General features: G+C 44.4%; 1 protein-coding gene and 1 pseudogene across 2 annotated transcripts in view; one reads left to right on the forward strand and one right to left on the reverse strand.

Moving 5' to 3' along the window:
- Positions 1-4,028: 4,028 nt before the first annotated feature.
- On the reverse strand, positions 4,029-5,043 carry LOC309527181 (NTF2-related export protein 2 pseudogene; annotated as a pseudogene). The gene has a single exon. The product of its transcript is annotated as an NTF2-related export protein 2 pseudogene (transcript).
- Positions 5,044-5,195: 152 nt separating this feature from the next.
- Positions 5,196-17,382, forward strand: part of COPG1 (COPI coat complex subunit gamma 1) — a 28,423-nt gene continuing 16,236 nt past the window's right edge. Inside the window, exons 1-13 of the mRNA XM_082213764.1 lie at positions 5,196-5,379; positions 7,249-7,301; positions 7,392-7,472; positions 8,103-8,174; positions 9,146-9,225; positions 10,483-10,558; positions 10,783-10,875; positions 11,346-11,432; positions 12,047-12,204; positions 12,923-13,056; positions 14,065-14,132; positions 14,755-14,943; positions 15,062-15,157. Of these exons, the coding sequence (XP_082069890.1) occupies positions 5,343-5,379; positions 7,249-7,301; positions 7,392-7,472; positions 8,103-8,174; positions 9,146-9,225; positions 10,483-10,558; positions 10,783-10,875; positions 11,346-11,432; positions 12,047-12,204; positions 12,923-13,056; positions 14,065-14,132; positions 14,755-14,943; positions 15,062-15,157 (1,224 nt within the window). The 5' untranslated portion in view covers positions 5,196-5,342. The remainder of the gene's footprint in view (positions 5,380-7,248; positions 7,302-7,391; positions 7,473-8,102; positions 8,175-9,145; positions 9,226-10,482; positions 10,559-10,782; positions 10,876-11,345; positions 11,433-12,046; positions 12,205-12,922; positions 13,057-14,064; positions 14,133-14,754; positions 14,944-15,061; positions 15,158-17,382) is intronic.

Genomic DNA, 17,382 nt, shown 5'->3' on the forward strand with positions numbered 1-17,382 from the left:
CAGCATTGCTGTCTCCAGGTGTGCAGTTTGAGCCCCTGACTCAAGCCTCAACACTCCATTACATCACAATGGCTCACTCACTGCACTGGCCATTGTGGCTTCAGAGGCACTGTAACAGCCAATCCCTTTTGTCTAAACTTTATTCTTGGCTGTCCACGTGTCAGCAAGACTATTTCAATTATGAAAGGCCAACCTGATTCCCTGCTTTCCTCCCCTAATGGCTGTGGAAAGCAGAAAACAACAACAACAAATAATAATAATAATAATAATAATAATAATAATAATAATAATAAATAAAAAAAATTATTTATATCCCGCCCTCCCCAGCCGAAGCCGGGCTCAGGGCGGCTAACAACAATAAAACAGTATAAAAGTATAGCGTAAATAACACTCTAAAATCATTCGTTATAAAATTAATTAATTCAGGCCACTGGCAACCATTGGGCCAGAGCTCCGCGAAGATTGCCGAGGGAGGGAGTCAGGCTGTGCCCTGGCCAAAGGCCTGGTGGAAAACCATAACTGTTGTTTGCGCTGCTACTCTTGAAGGTCAATGCAGCCATGAATTTGGGAGCAGAGCAATGGATTTGGCTCAAATGGGCACCAGCACATGCTCTCGTCTACCAGTTGCAGTGAACAGAAGGAGAGAACTGCTAGATCAATCAATCAGTCCAAAAGCCCATCTAGACCAGCATATCATTCTCGCACTGGCCAGCCAAATGCCTATGGGATACCCATGAGGAAGACCAGAGCATGAAGTGGTGAGGGCATCAGCTGAACCTTGCTCTGTGAGGCTTGGCATGGAAAATAATGTTTTGAGGCAGCCCTTACGTAGGGCTTCTTAACCTGAGGACAGAACTCCTTTAGTCTCATCATTTCTTTCATCTCATCAGCACTACAGCAATGCAGTGAGGCACTGTCACCTGCAAAGCAGTTTTTCCTGCCTTCCTCCCCTGCCGCAATATTATAAATAAACCACATTAAATGAGAAGCATATGTGTGTAGAGGTAGACATCTTACTCACACCATAGTTAACTTTCTATAACAATAGCTAAAAAGAGCATCAGAAAAAGCTGTAAGGTCATGCCTCCCACCCACCCTTGATGTAACTGAACACTATGGACCTTGGGCTTTCAAAAAAACATGCAACTGCATCCAAAGGTGAAGTGCCCTAGTTTTCACTGTATCATCTGGGCAGCTAGAGTTCAGTTAAATAAGGTATAAGTGGTGGTGTTGCTTATTTTTTTAAAAAAACAAACATTTTGATTGAAATGTGTATTACCTTGGGCTTTGAGACTGCATGCACACCCACACAGAGGTTGCCTGTGGTGCTTGGTTTTGTACTTTCCAACAGAATTTATGCTTGCAGTAGAGTAGCTAAAGAAAGCAGCGATCGGGGGATCTACTGTATAGCCCTCCAGATATTCTTGGATTATGACTCCTCTGTCATTCTAGATCTCTGACCATGTTGGTTGGGGACTGATGGGGAATTGGGAGTCCAACAGATCTCCTTACCCCAATGTAAAAGAAGCTGAAATTACTCACTGCATATTAAGCAGGCTTCCAGAGTTTCTTGGATATAAAGACTGACTTTGGAATCAGCCCCAATTCCCAGGTTTCTGGTTAAGATGCCATCCTGGTTTGGATTGTATATACAACTCATATAAGACTGAAAAATATTGTGACAATTCAAGATGCATTTTCCTTCTAGCCTAACTATTGTTTGAAAACAATAGAAGTAGAAAATGATAAGGGGTGATACATAGAATAGAATCATAGAGTTGGAAGAGACCACAAGGGCCATCGAGTCCAACCCCCTGCCAAGCATTGTGTAGCTTAGATGGAATAAGTCTCTATGTTTGACATGTCTGGATCACTACTTGGGGTATTATTCTCCGGAAAGAATGCTTTTTAAAATGTATCCATTAGAAATTTTATGAACTGCTATCTCAAAAAAAAAAAAAATTTTTTTTAATCCTAGCAGTGTACAAGTCCTATCTAAATATAAAAGTTGACTAAAATACATAAACCAATGTAAAACAGAAATAAAACCATAATAAAAACATAAAATCAGTAAGACATTGAAAGCAAATATAACCTAACAGCGAAGTTTTCAGCAGTGCAGTGATGGCACCTGCTGCAAAGCTAGCAGGGAGCAAATCTGAAGCGTCACCTTTTGTTGCTGGACCCTGACTCCAGCTTCTTTAGTGAACATTTTGAGATAACAGCGGCTGGCAGCTTGGTGCAAAGTACACAGGCCACTTGTGTAGCGTAGGTACAGCACAAGCCGCCACAAGACGTCCCTGCGTACTCTAGCTGAAGCTCACCACCGTCAACATGTTCTTTGAGGACCACTGGATCGACAGTAGGTACATCTCTCTTTTTGAATATTTCCAGAATGTAAGAGATTGGTATGAGGTATTTTGAATGAGCTTCTTGCTTGCTTTCTCCTTGAAAAGGACAAAGTAGCATTCCACAGCAGACAACAGGAAGTGTTGATAAGCGTATAATAACTATCATTATTAAACTAATGGAATCTACAACTAGGTCTCAACAGCACAATTGAAGAGACCGGTGGTGAAATTTATTTGGGGAGGGGTCTTTACACAATAGTTAAGATTCTGGTCCTCATGCTGGTTAGGTTAGCATTTTCACAGCAAACCTCTAAGCATATGTTGTTAGGAGTAAGCTGCACTGAGTAAGTATATTTAGTAAGAACATTTAGGATTGCAATTTTCATTTGGTCCCATTGCCAGCCTATTCTTTTGTCTGGTGAGCAGGGAGAAGCTTAAATTCCTCTGACCCGAGGGTTTCTTTTTTAAATTCAGTTCAAGGAACAGAATATTCCACTATGGTTATGCAAAAGCATGGGACTACTCAGTAGCTCATTTAAGACTAGTATCTTGCTTGGCAAGCTTGTCTCTACTGCCGATTCAGTTCCAGGTTGAAACAAGCTCTGCTGGTTTACAGTGCAGTGGTACCTCGGGTTACATACGCTTCAGGTTACAGACTCCACTAACCCAGAAATATTACCTCGGGTTAAGAACTTTGCTTCAGGACGAGAACAGAAATCGTGCTCCAGTGGTGCGGCGGCAGCAGGAGGCTCCATTAGCTAAAGTGGTGCTTCAGGTTAAGAACAGACCTCCAGAACGAATTAAGTACTTAACCCGAGGTACCACTGTATATGTCCTTGATATGCTTCACATTTCCACCACCTAATACACCTTCAACTCCTAACATTTTGTTACACGGTTAAGTGATCCCTGCTTTCTCCAAGTGATGGAAGGCCAACATTACAAAATTACAGGATTGTTATCTTGGATGAGAGAACCCTGGCACTGAGAGAATGCTTATGGGGTCTTCATTAAGGTTTGTTTTATTTACAAAGTATGTTGGAAGAAATAGGCCCATACAGGCATGACTAAGCGAAGCATGATATATCCCTTTCTTTGCTCCTATTAACAGTTTAATAAGACAAATTCTTATGGGGGGGTATTTTTGTTTGTTACTATGTTATGTATTTTTGTGTTTCTATATTGTAAACTGCCCTATGATCGTAAGATGAAGGGCAGCATAGAAATTTAAAAAACAATGTAACAAATACAGTTTGTTACTGTACCCTCACTGCGAGAAGCCAAGTTACAGGGAACCAGGCAGAGGGCCTTCTCGGTAGTGGCGCCTTCCCTGTGGAACACCCTCCCACCAGATGTCAAAGAGAACAACAACTACCAGGCTTTTAGAAGACATCTGAAGGCAGCCCTGTTTCGGGAAGCTTTTAATGTTTGATGTATTATAGTATTTTAATATTCTTTTGGAAGCCGCCCAGAGTGGCTGGGGAAGCCCAGCCAGATGGGCGGGGTATAAATAATAAATTATTATGATTATTATTAATAATAATAAATTTGAGAGGTGCAGCTTTCTCCCAGAATGGGAAAATGGGGAAACACTTCCTTGACTGACTTCTGTTGTTAGGCAGCTAATCAAGGCACTAAAACCTTGTCAGGAAAAAAAAAACCAAGAGAAAACACAAATAAGAATAAGCAGCAGAGGAGTTTTACTCTTATTCATGAAAACCAACTCAAACGATACCATAGGATAACAACCGTATTGGAACAATTAGAATTAAGCGCTGGTGGCTCTCCAAACAGCATCAATGCAAATGTTCTGAAAGGAACAGCCCTTCTTGTCAAGTTTTATTTTTGTGGAGTTGACAGTTCCTGGCAAGATGCAGTTCTTCCAAAGAGGAGGGGCTTTCCCACAGTCAGAGTATGGCCATCCTGAAAGTCAATTAGCTTGTCCAGATGAATATATACCCAACTGCGGTTGCCCACTAATTAGGAGAGTCCAGGAAGCGGAAGCAGTCGCTTACGATCTTCCACACTGTGCTGTTGTTTGTGGTCTGTGCTGTTAGCAAGAAGCTCTGGTTGAAGTACTGCTGCTCGTTCCCATCAAACTTGACGAACCCGTATGTCACGATCAGGATCGTGTTGTGGTTCTCTGTCGCTTGCTCGTGAACAGGCTGGCAGTCAAAGGTGGTAATTTGAAAGTCGCTTGAAGGCAGCTTTTCGAAGAACTCCGCAAGGGCTGCTTGCCCAGAGACTGCATTCCCATTCCAAACGAGGGTCGCTTTGTCCTGGTAGAGTTTGGTCAGCGCCCGCCTCCTTTTATCCATGGTTTCATAGTAAATATTTGCGAATTCTTCCGCAGCTCGGCAAGCTTGATCCACATAGGTTTTAAAGTTCATCGAGGTGGCCATGTGGGCGGCGTCTCTCAGCGGCTGAGGCGGGAAAATAAGAGGCGGAACCTCCCTTCTCTTGCCCGCAAGGGTCCGGAATAAACCCGATTCCCTCAGTCCTGCTCGAGATTTGCTCCCGCGCTGCCCACGCGTAGCTCTCCCCTCCGCCGCGGCGCTTCCGCTTCCCTCCTTCTCAAATATCCGCGTTCCTTGAAAGCGATTGGTCAGGATCACGTTCTCTCAGTTCCCAATCCGGCGCAGCCATTGGCTTGAGAATCAAGGACGCTTCGCGGTCATCTCCCCGCCCCGCGCCCCTCCATCTCCGCCCTACTGCTGGCAGCCACGTCGAGCCCTCGGCTGCCCACCAGGCGACGAGGGCGCATGCGCGCTGCTGTGGTGCTGAGCTGTCCCGGTGACATGCTGGCAGGAAGTGGCGCCTTTGCAGGAAGTCGGAGCTTCAGGGATGCCCAGGGAGGCGCAGTCCACCTTAGTAGCCTGATAGCCCTTCTCGGGGTCCGCGCTCCTTGCCTCTCCCCTTGGCCGGGCTGGGTCGCCTGCCGGCCTCGGCTCTCAAGCTTCTCCGCGACCCCTGCAGCAACACAGGGACAGGATGCTGAAGAAATTCGATAAGAAGGACGAGGAGTCCGGTGAGTTGATGGGAAAGTGTGTTACTACCCTCTTAGATCTGTCGGTGTCCATACTGAGTTCAAAAGGATGGGATGCGAAAGTTGCAATATTTATCTCATTAAAGAACAGCCAACAGCACCCTAATGGATTGATGAGAAGTCTTCACTGTACCTCGTTGCCTATAGCAATTCATTTGTCGTCCCAGTTGGGCAGCAATGAAACTACTAGCACGTTTGCAAAGCTAAGCAGCGTCCAGTATGGTTTCGAATTGGATGGGGAGCCGCCTCTTGAGATTTCTGCATTGCAGACAGTTGGGCTAGATGATCCTAGAGGTCCCTTACAATTCTACGATTTACATGTGAAATTCTTATTATATAGGAATTATTTTAGGCATATATGTTTTGATTGTTGCATTGCTTCAAGGTGCTTCATGGGAAGCGATTCATCAGATAAATAAAGGTGATCTTAAGGGAAGTGCATCTATATCTCTTGCACATCTTATTTTAATAAGGCTTGAAACTGTTATTATGGTCTTTCGGCGCAAGGTTTCTTTTGTTCTACCATAATATACTTTTATTGTACGGTGGTTCAGCAGTTGTATACCTTCCCACCCCATAGCTGTTCCATTTCCGTTGGAACATTTATCTACTGTTTTTGCTTCATCTCTCCTAATCTCTTGGGCCTCGCTTGGCAACTTATAAAGCCCTAGGCAAGCACTCTTGGACTGTTTTAGTTGTACAGTTCCAAATGTGACATTAGGCAGTCTATAAATAAATAGTGCTTACATTTGACTGGTGAGTTTTTTGCAGTTTTGGAGAAAAAGCAAAATGACCCCTTCTCCTTTCCTCTCTCTCTGTGTGTATAAGGCAAGTGCCTATCAGTGGTTTCTCCCTCCATCTTTATTTCAGATATGGTACAGCTTTGTTGATAGATGTCTGCAAGCCACCCTTCTTTGGAAACAATAGGGATGCTCATTTTAGGGCAGTACCTTGTGTGGATGAGGGAACAGATAATGAATTTGGTTGACAAGATATGTTGGATAACTAAGTCACCTACAACTGAGTTTCTTTTGTGTATAAGCTGTGAGTACAAAAGAAACTGCCTTATACCAAGCCTGACCCTTGGTCAGTCTAGCTCAGTATTGCTGACTCTGGTGGGCAGCAACTCTTCAGAGTTTCCAGACAGAAGACGTTTTCAGCTCTGATGGGAGATGCTGGGAATTTGAACCTGTTTTATTCTACGTGCAATGCATATGCTTTAACGCTCAGCTATGAACTGTAGATGAGACAGGGCTGCATAAATTTTATTTGTTTTGTTTTTGGCTGTACACTATTGTTTTTTCTTTCTTTTTTAGCAAAGGGCTGGGAAGTGACATTTGAATTCATAGAATATCAGAAATAGGGTTAATGGGTGTATCTATCTTGAGGTTAATAGCAACTGGGGGGAGGAGAGAATTGAACCTGAGACCTTGTTCACACAAAGCATGTGCTCTGTCGCTGAGTTATGAGATCTTCTCCCATCACAAGTTTTTCTGTATGTAAGACTCTTTTACAGAGCTGGTAAATTTCCAAGCTGTGGTTGCTCAAGTAGCTAAATATATCTAAACTTTTTGAAATACTTCCTTCGCTTTCACAGGGTTGGTTACAATGGTGTTAATTGCATATAGCTTGTCAGCCTCAATATATGGGATGACTTGTAGAGGTCTTAGCCTATCACATATGAGGAATTCCCAGATCTACATTAAAAGTTCTTTTTGAGGATTCAAAGGTGATAAATATTCACCCCAGCAAAGTTGATGGTGGCTGAAATTCAGGCTTTCCAGCTTACTGGATTTAACACATAGTGACAAATCCTTGGTCGTGATCACATTTGATGTTCCTTTGTTGCAGGTGGGGGTTCCAATCCATTCCAACACTTAGAGAAAAGTGCTGTGCTGCAAGAAGTAAGTTCTTTAACAGTGCCGGTCTTTTTCTCAAGGAAACACATTTTGGCATATCTCCGAGATCTCATTCATTCACATCTTTCTTCCCAGGCTCGAGTATTCAATGAGACACCTATAAACCCTCGGAAATGTGCTCACATCCTCACCAAGATTTTGTATCTCATAAACCAGGTAATGGGGAGACTTTTATTTTTTTCATTTACAGTGGTTTCTTGTTAAACCAGAACTTGTCTGCCTGTTAATGCTCATGAGCAGACCTTGTGTTGTGCTGCTTGGAAGAACGGCTGTTTCAATAGCAGTGGGTTGTGAATTGTCTTGGTAGTGTTTCCTTTCCCGCCTCCAGGCTGATGAAGCAGGTACTGTCATCAAGCAGCAACCAAGTAGCCTGTGCCAGTTCTCAAAGTGACTCTCACTTTGGTTCTTTCCACCTGGGAAGGTAGCCTCCTTCCAGCAATTCCTGTAGCCAAGCTGGTGCCAAAGTTATTGCTCTGCTTTCCTTTGGACCACATCAGTTTGACTTCACGCCCAGAGGCACACTCCATTGTCTCTTGAGACAATGGAGACAGACAGATGCCAGCAAGAAGCTCTTGTGGCAGGGGTCATTTTCCACAAATATGATGTTAACAAAGTTGCTTCTTTCTGACCTCCCAGCTGAGGCAAACTGTTGACATGAACTTCCATCTCTTGCTTAAAGCGATTGCTAATGTAAATGTAATTTCTGTGGCAATGCTCACTGCAGTTTATTCCATCACTGATTCTAGTTGCTAATAAATGTTGATGGGTTTCTTCCCTGCGTTCCAGGGGGAGCACCTTGGTGTGATGGAAGCCACAGAATCCTTCTTTGCAATGACCAAGCTGTTCCAGTCCAATGATGTAAGCATGCCAAGTCTGCCGCTATATGTTCACATAGGGGAGGGGAAGAGTATGGGAGGCCTATCCTTTAGTGCAGGGCTATCCAAACTCCAAGAGACTGCAATCTACTCCCACTATAAAACAACTGGCAGTGATCTACCCATTAGATTGTCCAAAGTTGTTGAGCTTTTTTTTAGGGAGCCAGAGTTGTTGAGTTGAGGGTCCTAGGATTCACCACGGATATCCCACGATCAACCAGTAGATTGAAATCAACCTGTTAGACAGACCTGCTTTAGTGTGCAGTCCTGGGCAAGAATTCCTTTTGCCAAAGAACCACTTTGGCAAAATGGTGGGGTGGCAGGTCCACTCCCAAAATGGCCTGAAGCCATTGTTACATTTGTTTCTCATAGAATCATAGATTTGCAGAGTTGGACCCAAGGGTCATCTACTGCAGCCTCCTGCAATGCAGGAATCTCAACTGAAGCATCCATGACAGGTGGCCATCCAACCTCTGCTCATATGCAGCCTCCTTTCCTCTCATGACAAAACAGTTTATTTTTTGACATATGCTGTTGGTCAAGTGCAGTCATGGGAACATAGGAAGTTGTCTTATACCAAATTCGACCATTAGTCCATCTAGCTCAGTATAGCCTACACCGATTGGCAGTGGTTGTCCAGGATTTCAGACAACAAATCTATTCCAGCCCGACCTGGGGATGCTGAGGATTGAACCTGGACTTTCTGCATGCAAAGCAGATGCTCTGTCACTGAGCTATGACTCGTACCAAAATATGTTCTGGGTGAGCCAATAGCAAAATGCTTGGCGACTCCTGTTCCCCCCCAGAAATGATAGCAATATTGATTGATTGATTGATTGATTGATTCATTGATTGGTATCCCACTCTTCCTCCCAAAGGATCCCAGGGCAGTGACATTATACTCTGTCCATTTTTTATGCATCATAACACTTATCTCCCTTGTTTTTCTGCCAGCCAACTCTCCGCAGAATGTGCTACCTGACCATCAAAGAGATGTCCAGCCTCTCAGAGGATGTCATCATTGTGACTAGCAGGTGATTCCTTCTTGAGCTGTTCTCCATGCAGCTGTTTCCCCTATTTTTATTTAAGTTGTGTGTGTGTGTGTATCTCCCTGAGACCCTTTTAGCCCAGTAGGGTTGGCAGCAGTGCCTATAGGAAGCAATGAAGTTGGTGGGTGTTTGAGAGGGAGAAATGATCTTCTTGAAAAAGGGTGTTGAAAGACAGATGCTGAAGTCCTCTCAGTGCAGTTGGACAACTCCAACCTGGAGCAATCCAAGCATGTTCACTGCAGCTGGGAAATCAAGACAAAACAACAAGATAATAGTGCCTTCTTTCTTTCCCCCTCTAAAAAAAAACCCTATTGCTTTTTTATCCTGTGGGTACTTTCGTGAGAATCTTTCTAGCATACGTGGAGATAAGGAATGTTTTGACTCAGTGGAAACTGTTAACAGCAATGTTTGTCAATGTTTGCAGGCAAATTTGAGCAGTAGTTTGCACCTTCCTTTTGAGTGTGTGAGAGCACGCACATTTTGAAAGACAACAAACCACATTGTTGAGGTGTAGCAACTTGTATTTTAGCTTTTGTGCTGTATCTTGTGATTTACGTATTAGCTATTTTCCTGCCCCCAATGAGGGCGGCACATGTTGTGAAATCATCAGTTTCATAAAGTAACAGGCTACCATAACTTCTCTATTAGGAGCACACTCAGGGATTTACAGGGGTACACATTATCATAATTATTGTGGCCCTTTGGGCCACTCCCACAAAGGCATTTCCATCTTGTTGGGAACATGCTTCTGTTTCTTCCAGTCTGCAGCTCTTGTTGTGGAGGAGGTGGTGGTGAGGTTAACAAAATTAATCCTCCTGGCAAACTGGGAATATCCCCTCACTCACCCAAGTTTAGGATATTCCAGCATTCTTCAGCAGAGTTTCTTTTTCTTTGAGAAAAATAAGTGGCTCACGTAAATGTAAACAAGCTTTAATAATAAACTGAGAGAAAACTGTAGCAAAATAACATGATGAGCAAGACTAAAACAACATTGTGAGTCGAGTCTGAGGTAAGAAAACAAGAAGAGGCACTTGGTCCCTCTTAACGGACATTATTAACTGAACATAACGGATCACACTGAAGAGAGGGGCTGATTCCGGATCAGAACACACAATCCCTGCCCACCAGATACCAAACATTCAACTGATCAAATTAGGTCCGAGTGGTTTTCTTACAGCTCTCGCCACTGTTGTCTACTGTTTATGAAAGCAGTCCTAAAAACTTTTCCTTATTTTAATCCAGTTTAACCAAAGATATGACAGGGAAAGATGACAACTACAGAGGCCCTGCTGTACGAGCCCTCTGCCAGATTACCGATGTAAGTGCCGCAGTGTAATTCTTTGATGGCAGATCTTTTTCTCCCGGCTACCCCTGCTGTCTTTCCCCATCCTTCCAATAGCTGTCTCTCTTGAGTCCCCCTCTTCTCCCTTGCTTCCTGACTCGCTTCTTTGTTGTTCATTTTGCCCCTTCTCTGAAGTCCTCCTGCCAAATGGCTTCCTGTTTCTGCTCTCACAAGCACCTCTCGCTTTGCCATCCCCGCAGACGACCATGCTGCAGGCCATTGAGCGCTACATGAAGCAGGCGATTGTGGACAAGGTGCCCAGTGTCTCCAGCTCTGCCCTTGTGTCGTCTTTGGTATGTAGGTTTTTGACACACAGCCTGTGCCCAGAGCGAGAATGCCTGTGTTGGGATAGGAGGAGCGTTACATTGTTTGACCATCTGTAATAATAAGAGTATACGCTTCTTTTGGTGAAAAGCTAGGATCGGAGAATGTACTTCTTTCCAGGAACTCAGAGTGTCTCTGTTCTTGGTCCCTTGGTGGGCCATTGCTGCATTTTGGGGAAGAAGCAGTGACGTTCTGAAATTTATACCTTTTGCCAAATTGCTTTTCAGAAGCATTGCCTTCCTGAGTTCTGAGACTGTTTCAAGCCACAGATGGAAAGTGGGTGGTGGTGATAGGCTAACATTAACATGTGCAGCTCATAGAGCTCCAAACCTGTGCCAGATCTTTCTGGGGTCTTCCCTTGTCTCTGCTGGAAGGACCCTTATTTGGATTGCAAAGGCCACTTCGTTATGTGCCTCCTTGTTGTTATTTTTCTTGACAGCACCTTCTGAAAACAAGCTTTGATGTGGTAAAACGTTGGGTGAATGAGGCTCAGGAGGCAGCTTCGAGTGATAATATCATGGTCCAGGTAAGAATATTAAAGCCACTTTCAGTCATTTTTTTAAAATGACATTGAGTTTTAGGTGTGTGCTTCTGGGTTGATTTGTGGCAGGGAAAGGGAACCCTTGGTCCGCTGGCTAAACTTGACCCACCAGGGGTTCATATGTGCCCTACAAGTCCTTGCCCCCCAAAGCACACCAACCTGCCTTATACATGATGTCCTATGTGATGTTAGCTGGGGGGGCAGGTAGAGATATGGCTGCCAGTTCATAAGCAAGAACCTCAAAGTGCAGACTCTTCTGCCCATTGGCTGGTGGGTGGCACAAAGGTGAAGCTTTGTGCACTTTAAGGCACCACGTAGGGTTCTTTTTAAAATAGGCGACCCTTCCAGCTCTACAATTCTATGATTCTAAGCACAGTGTGGTGCTTTGAAGTCTCAGCTTTGGGACTTCAAAGTGCCCAATCCCTTGACATCACAGTGATGTCTGGTGATTGACAGGTGGGCTACCACACCAACCTGTCACATTTGGCCCTGATAGCTAGGTTCTGATGAGGTTCTAGCCTGTGAAGCCCCCCAAAAAAACGTGGAAATAACCTTGACCCTGATACGACCCATTTTTTCCTCTCCTTAATGTCTTCCAGTATCATGCCCTTGGCTTGCTATATCACGTGCGCAAAAATGACCGCTTGGCTGTCAACAAAATGCTGAACAAGTTCATGCGCCATGGCTTAAAATCGCCTTTTGCCTATTGCATGATGATCCGAGTGGCCAGCAAACTGCTGGAAGAAGAAGCTGGAGGGTAAGTCCTACTGCTTGCTATTGTTTTTACATCCCGGAAAAAAACATTCTGCGTAGTGCTACATCAAACGTTCTTCAAATTTGATTTTGGGCTTTTTTAAGTGTTGGAAAGTTTCCCGAAAGCACCTGCAAGTTTTACCTTTCTTATGTTAGCATCATTAAAATGGGGGGGGGGGGAGGTCTCCTGCTTCTAAGAAAGTAGGAAGTCCATTATAGGAACATAGGAAGTTGCTTTGTACTGAGTCAGACTATTAGTCCATATGGCCCAGTAATGCCTGCACTGATTAGCACCAGCTCTCCAGGATTTCAGGCGGGAGTCTTTCCCAACCCTACCTGGAGATGCCTGGGATTGAACCTGTGACCTTCTGCTTGCAGGTTGGATGCTCTACCGTTGAGCTGTGTCCTTTCCCCAATCAGTTTTGGCTGCATTAGAACAGCACTGAGAGCAAGCAAAGCTATTTGAGCTGGGAGGCATGGCCTTTGATGATACTGCCTTGCAACCAGATCTGATTTCCTCCCACCCTCTAAAACTCATATGCCGCTCAGTGGTGGCAAATCGCCCCCCTTCAAGTGGATAATACACCTCCAAGCAGTTGGGTCACTTCCGAAAGTTCAGTTTGCTTTCCCAGTGGACAGCCATGCAAGTTTTTAAGTCAAGCAGTTGGCCTATGTGTGGGAACCTGACTCCTCTTCTTCTTCCTCCTGTTTTGGTGTCCTAGCCGTGACAGCCCCCTGTTTGATTTCATTGAGAGCTGCTTACGGAACAAGCACGAGATGGTGGTCTATGAAGCTGCATCTGCCATTGTTAACCTGCCCAGCTGCTCGGCTAAAGAACTGGCGCCGGCTGTGTCCGGTAAGTCTTTTCATTCTTGAAGGAAAGGGAGGCTTGCTGGACGCATGCCAGTTTGGCTTACTGGTCGTAAAAATAAAGTCTCGCTGTCAATAAAAAGCACTCCCTTGCTGGGTTCAGTGCAGGATTCTCCAGCATCTTGAGGGTTGCTGTGTGTTGCAAAGCAGGCCTGTGAGTGCTGTAGGATAACATCAGCAAAGTGACATGCAGGCAGGCTCATTGATTGAGATGGTGCATTTTGGGCCCTGGGAAGATTGGATATGTGATGTAAGAAAGCCTTTGCCTAATGTTAGGCACCAGGCCAAAATGTTCCTCTTTAACCAGGCCTTTGCTTGATTTGACTGACATTCTATGCCCTTTTAAAATGTATTAGGGGGTGTTATTGGGTGGTTGTTGTTTGTATTTTGATTATGTACTTTGTGGTTTTATAGTCTGGTTTTTTCCCCTGTGAACTGCCCTGAGACCTTCGGGCATAGGGTGGTGGAATAATAGTAGTAGTAATAATAATGGTGATAATAATAATAAATTAATAATATGATATTTGCTAAGAAAAGTGTACTCTAAAAGGAATCAAAATCCACTGTGAATATTAAGAGAGGCGTAAGTGAGTTGATGAACAACGACTTGATGCAGGAACAAAAACCTGACCATGTCTTGTCATCTCCCACAGACAGCATCAACCAAGGGTAGCTAACATTGTGCCCCCCAGATTTTGTCGGACCTCAACTCCCATCATCCCAGGCAGGCTGGTCAGTGGTCAGGAATGATGGGAATTGTAGTCTAGGAACATCTTGAGGGCACCACATTGGCTATCCTAGCTTAGATTTGATGACTGGTGGACAAAGCAGTGTGCATTTGCCTCCTCTGGGAATGAGAGAAATATGTCTCTTCTGCAAACTTCTTGTGTTCCAGTTTCACCCCTTACGCAGGCTGTGAACTGAATCATTGCAGTATGGCTGGTGTGACTATCTTGCCAATAATACTCTATCATTATTATTATTCATTTTACAGTGTTACAATTGTTCTGCAGTTCACCCAAGGCAGCACTTCGCTATGCAGCAGTTCGAACCCTCAACAAGGTAAGAAGGCTCAAAGAACTCCGTGGCCAGTTGGGTTTGCCTGCTTGGGTAGGGCTAAATTAGTCCTTGGATAGGTGAAGTAATAAAAAAGAAGTGCCATTGATCCTATGAGACCAGCTGATAGGAACAGATTTCACTGGTTCTTTGAACCACCTCTCTGGTTATGTGTCCATTTCTTGGTTTTCTGAACTGTGGTTTAAGAAACTGGGAGCACGTTTTGAGGCCCACATACTTCTTCCCCTGCACACTGTCTTAATTTTAAATCACAGCTCCTTTTCGTATCCCAGACAAGAAAATCTGTGTCAGTGTTCCACTAGCCAGGATCAACAGTGAAGATTTGTGTTGCTAAACTTGGCATTAAACCAAAGCATTAAACTCTGCATTTTGTATGCAAGGTGGAACTGAAGCTCAAAGATAACAAGACAAGAGCTGAAGTTGGAGCACAACAAAAACAGTTTAATAAATGGCAGTTTATTTGTGTCAGAAACTTTATGATTCTTGCCCATTGTGCCAGAGTTGTGAACTCTCCCAGGGCTCTTGTATTGAAGATACTCTATATTCATGCTTACAAGTTCAGCCAGCCTGCAGGGAGCAAATTCTTCTTTCTGTTCCTCGCCACTAGGTTGCTATGAAGCACCCGTCTGCTGTGACTGCCTGCAATCTTGATCTGGAGAATCTGGTCACAGACTCCAACCGCAGCATCGCTACCCTGGCCATCACCACCCTGCTGAAAACCGGCAGCGAAAGTAGCATTGACCGGCTCATGAAGCAGATCTCCTCTTTTATGTCTGAAATCTCCGACGAGTTCAAGGTATGGAAAGACTCGTGCTTGGGGCTTTTATTGAGCTTTTCTGTTTGTGGGATGTGGGCTGGTGTGAGACGCAACTCCGGTCATTCAGTGTGCTTGTTGCATTCCATGTTCTTTCCAGGTTGTTGTGGTACAGGCCATCAGCGCCCTCTGTCAGAAGTATCCACGCAAGCATGCCGTCCTCATGAACTTCCTCTTCACAATGCTGCGTGAAGAGGTAAGTGTTCCCATTTGCATCGCTCTCCTCATTATTGGCTCGGGGCAATCTTTCTCCTGCAACCTGTGCTACCCAAAATGGAAGCCTGCGTGACAGAAATATGACCTTCACCTTACAGCTTGGACTGCAGGAATCTGATACGATGTAGAAGTCTTTTAACCCAGTATGTTTCCGAGCACAATTCATAGTGTTTGTGCTGACTTTTAAAGCCCTAAACGGCCTCAGCCCAGTATACCTGAAGGAGCGTCTCCACCCTCATCATTCTGCCCAGACACTGAGGTCCAGCGCCGAGGGCCTTCTGGTGGTTCCCTCACTGCAAGAAGTGAGGTTAGAGGGAACCAGGCAGAGGGCCTTTTCAATAGTGGCGCCCGCCTTGTGGAACGCCCTCCCATCAGATGTCAAGGAAATAAGCAACTATCTGACTTTTAGAAGACATCTGAAGGCAGCCCTGTTTAGGGAAGTTTTTAATGTTTGATCTTTTATCACTTTATGATTATGATGAGTATTAATATTCTGTTGGGAGCTGCCCAGAGTGGCTGGGAAAACCCAGCCAGATGGACAGGGTATAAATATTTTATTATTAATTTATTATTTCCCCACTTGAGTAATGTCAGTCAGATGCTACCACTGCTCATAGGGCAGATGCCTACTGCAGGCATGTTACATACTTGTCAATACAGTATTAGCTAAAACCCACTCACCATTTCCTGCAGAAAAGCATTGCTTACTGATTATGCTGTACTTATTTGGTGAACATCCTTAGAATCCTCCACGTGACTGGGAACCTTGATAAGGCAAAGCAGTCACAAGGAGACTTTTACATGCATTTAGTCAAGCCTGCATAGAAGACCACATCGGACCTTCTCACTCAACATGGTTCAGGTGCACACAAGTGCGCATGAGGACAGTGGGGGATTTTCTAAGGTGCTGCTTGGTGTTAGATTTTTTTTAACTGTCAGCCTGTCTCCATATTTTAGATTAGGGAAAGGGAGATGTTTTGGGTCCATGGGCCAGGTCCTTATCAGAATTGGCCTTGTGGACCAAATTTGACAGGTGGGTGCTAGTTTTGCCAGCCCTGGGTGCTAGTTGCCACCTGTCTTGCCACCCCCTTTGGAATGGGCACCAGCTCCCAGCCAGTTGTTGCCCATTTCAGCATACTTCCCCCCCCCCCCTGGAAATCTGCTCTTGGGAATCTTATTAGCAGCCTGAGTTGTATCAGCTCTTTCCTTTGCCAATGCCACAGTGCTTGCCAAGGAATGAGTTACCCCCTTAACCATTTTTACAGGCAGATCACCGACAGAAGTCAATTATTTTTCCAGATACTTTTTTCTTCTTCAAAAAAGCAATCTGATGCAGTGTCTGTTTTTCTAAATAGATTAACCAGCCGGCAATATTTTCAGTTGTATTGCTTTCTAGTAAGATCTGGATAAAACTACGGCTATTTAAGCTGATTTTTCTTTCCCTCTGAAAATGGAATGTTCTGTTCTGATAGCTTTTTGTGTGGGTGGAGAGTATCGTCCTGAGTATTCTGGTTTCAGATGTTCCTTCCATTCAGTTTATTCCTAATGGCTCCAGGGCAAACAATCTGAGACGGCTGCAGCTTCAGATATGGACCGAACTTTAGATGAGGCAGCACATTTTTAAATCCTATAGGGCAAACAATGGTCTCTTTCCCTGCAAACATAGCTTATTCTACTTGTAATAAGCAGCTGTTGGTTGTATCTGGGAAGATGAAATGCTCTTGTTTTCCTACTATGCCATTTTATGAAAGAAACCAATATTCTGTTTATTTGGGGGCTTCATGGACATGAAAATATTATTGCTTGATGGGCTATCCCACCTCTGTCCATCCATTCTGTTTGATATGCGCCTTAATTTTGTTCTTGAAAACCTTCCTGCCAACACTGTGATTTATAGCCAGTCCCTGGGGACTCTTCAGCAGAAGATTTAGGCTTGGAACAGAAGGAATGCAGAGCTTCAAAACCCAGCGCTCTGCATGCTGGAGGCTGTACTCAGGGTGCCTCCAGGCTGTCGGTGTTTTGTGGAAGGGATTCAGGCGCTTGCTGGATCATTAGCTTTATGCAATTAAAGTGGATTAAAGTGTTCTGTCTCCCTAGCTCAACAAATCCACTATTTAAAAAGGACACTCTTCGATTTGGAAAGTGGCAGGGAAGTGCGCTGAAGTGCGAGTTGAACAAATGATTAATGGGAAGATGTCTAACTAC

Source organism: Podarcis vaucheri (genome assembly GCF_965113315.1).
Source record: "Podarcis vaucheri genome assembly, chromosome: 2".
NCBI lineage: Eukaryota > Metazoa > Chordata > Lepidosauria > Squamata > Lacertidae > Podarcis > Podarcis vaucheri.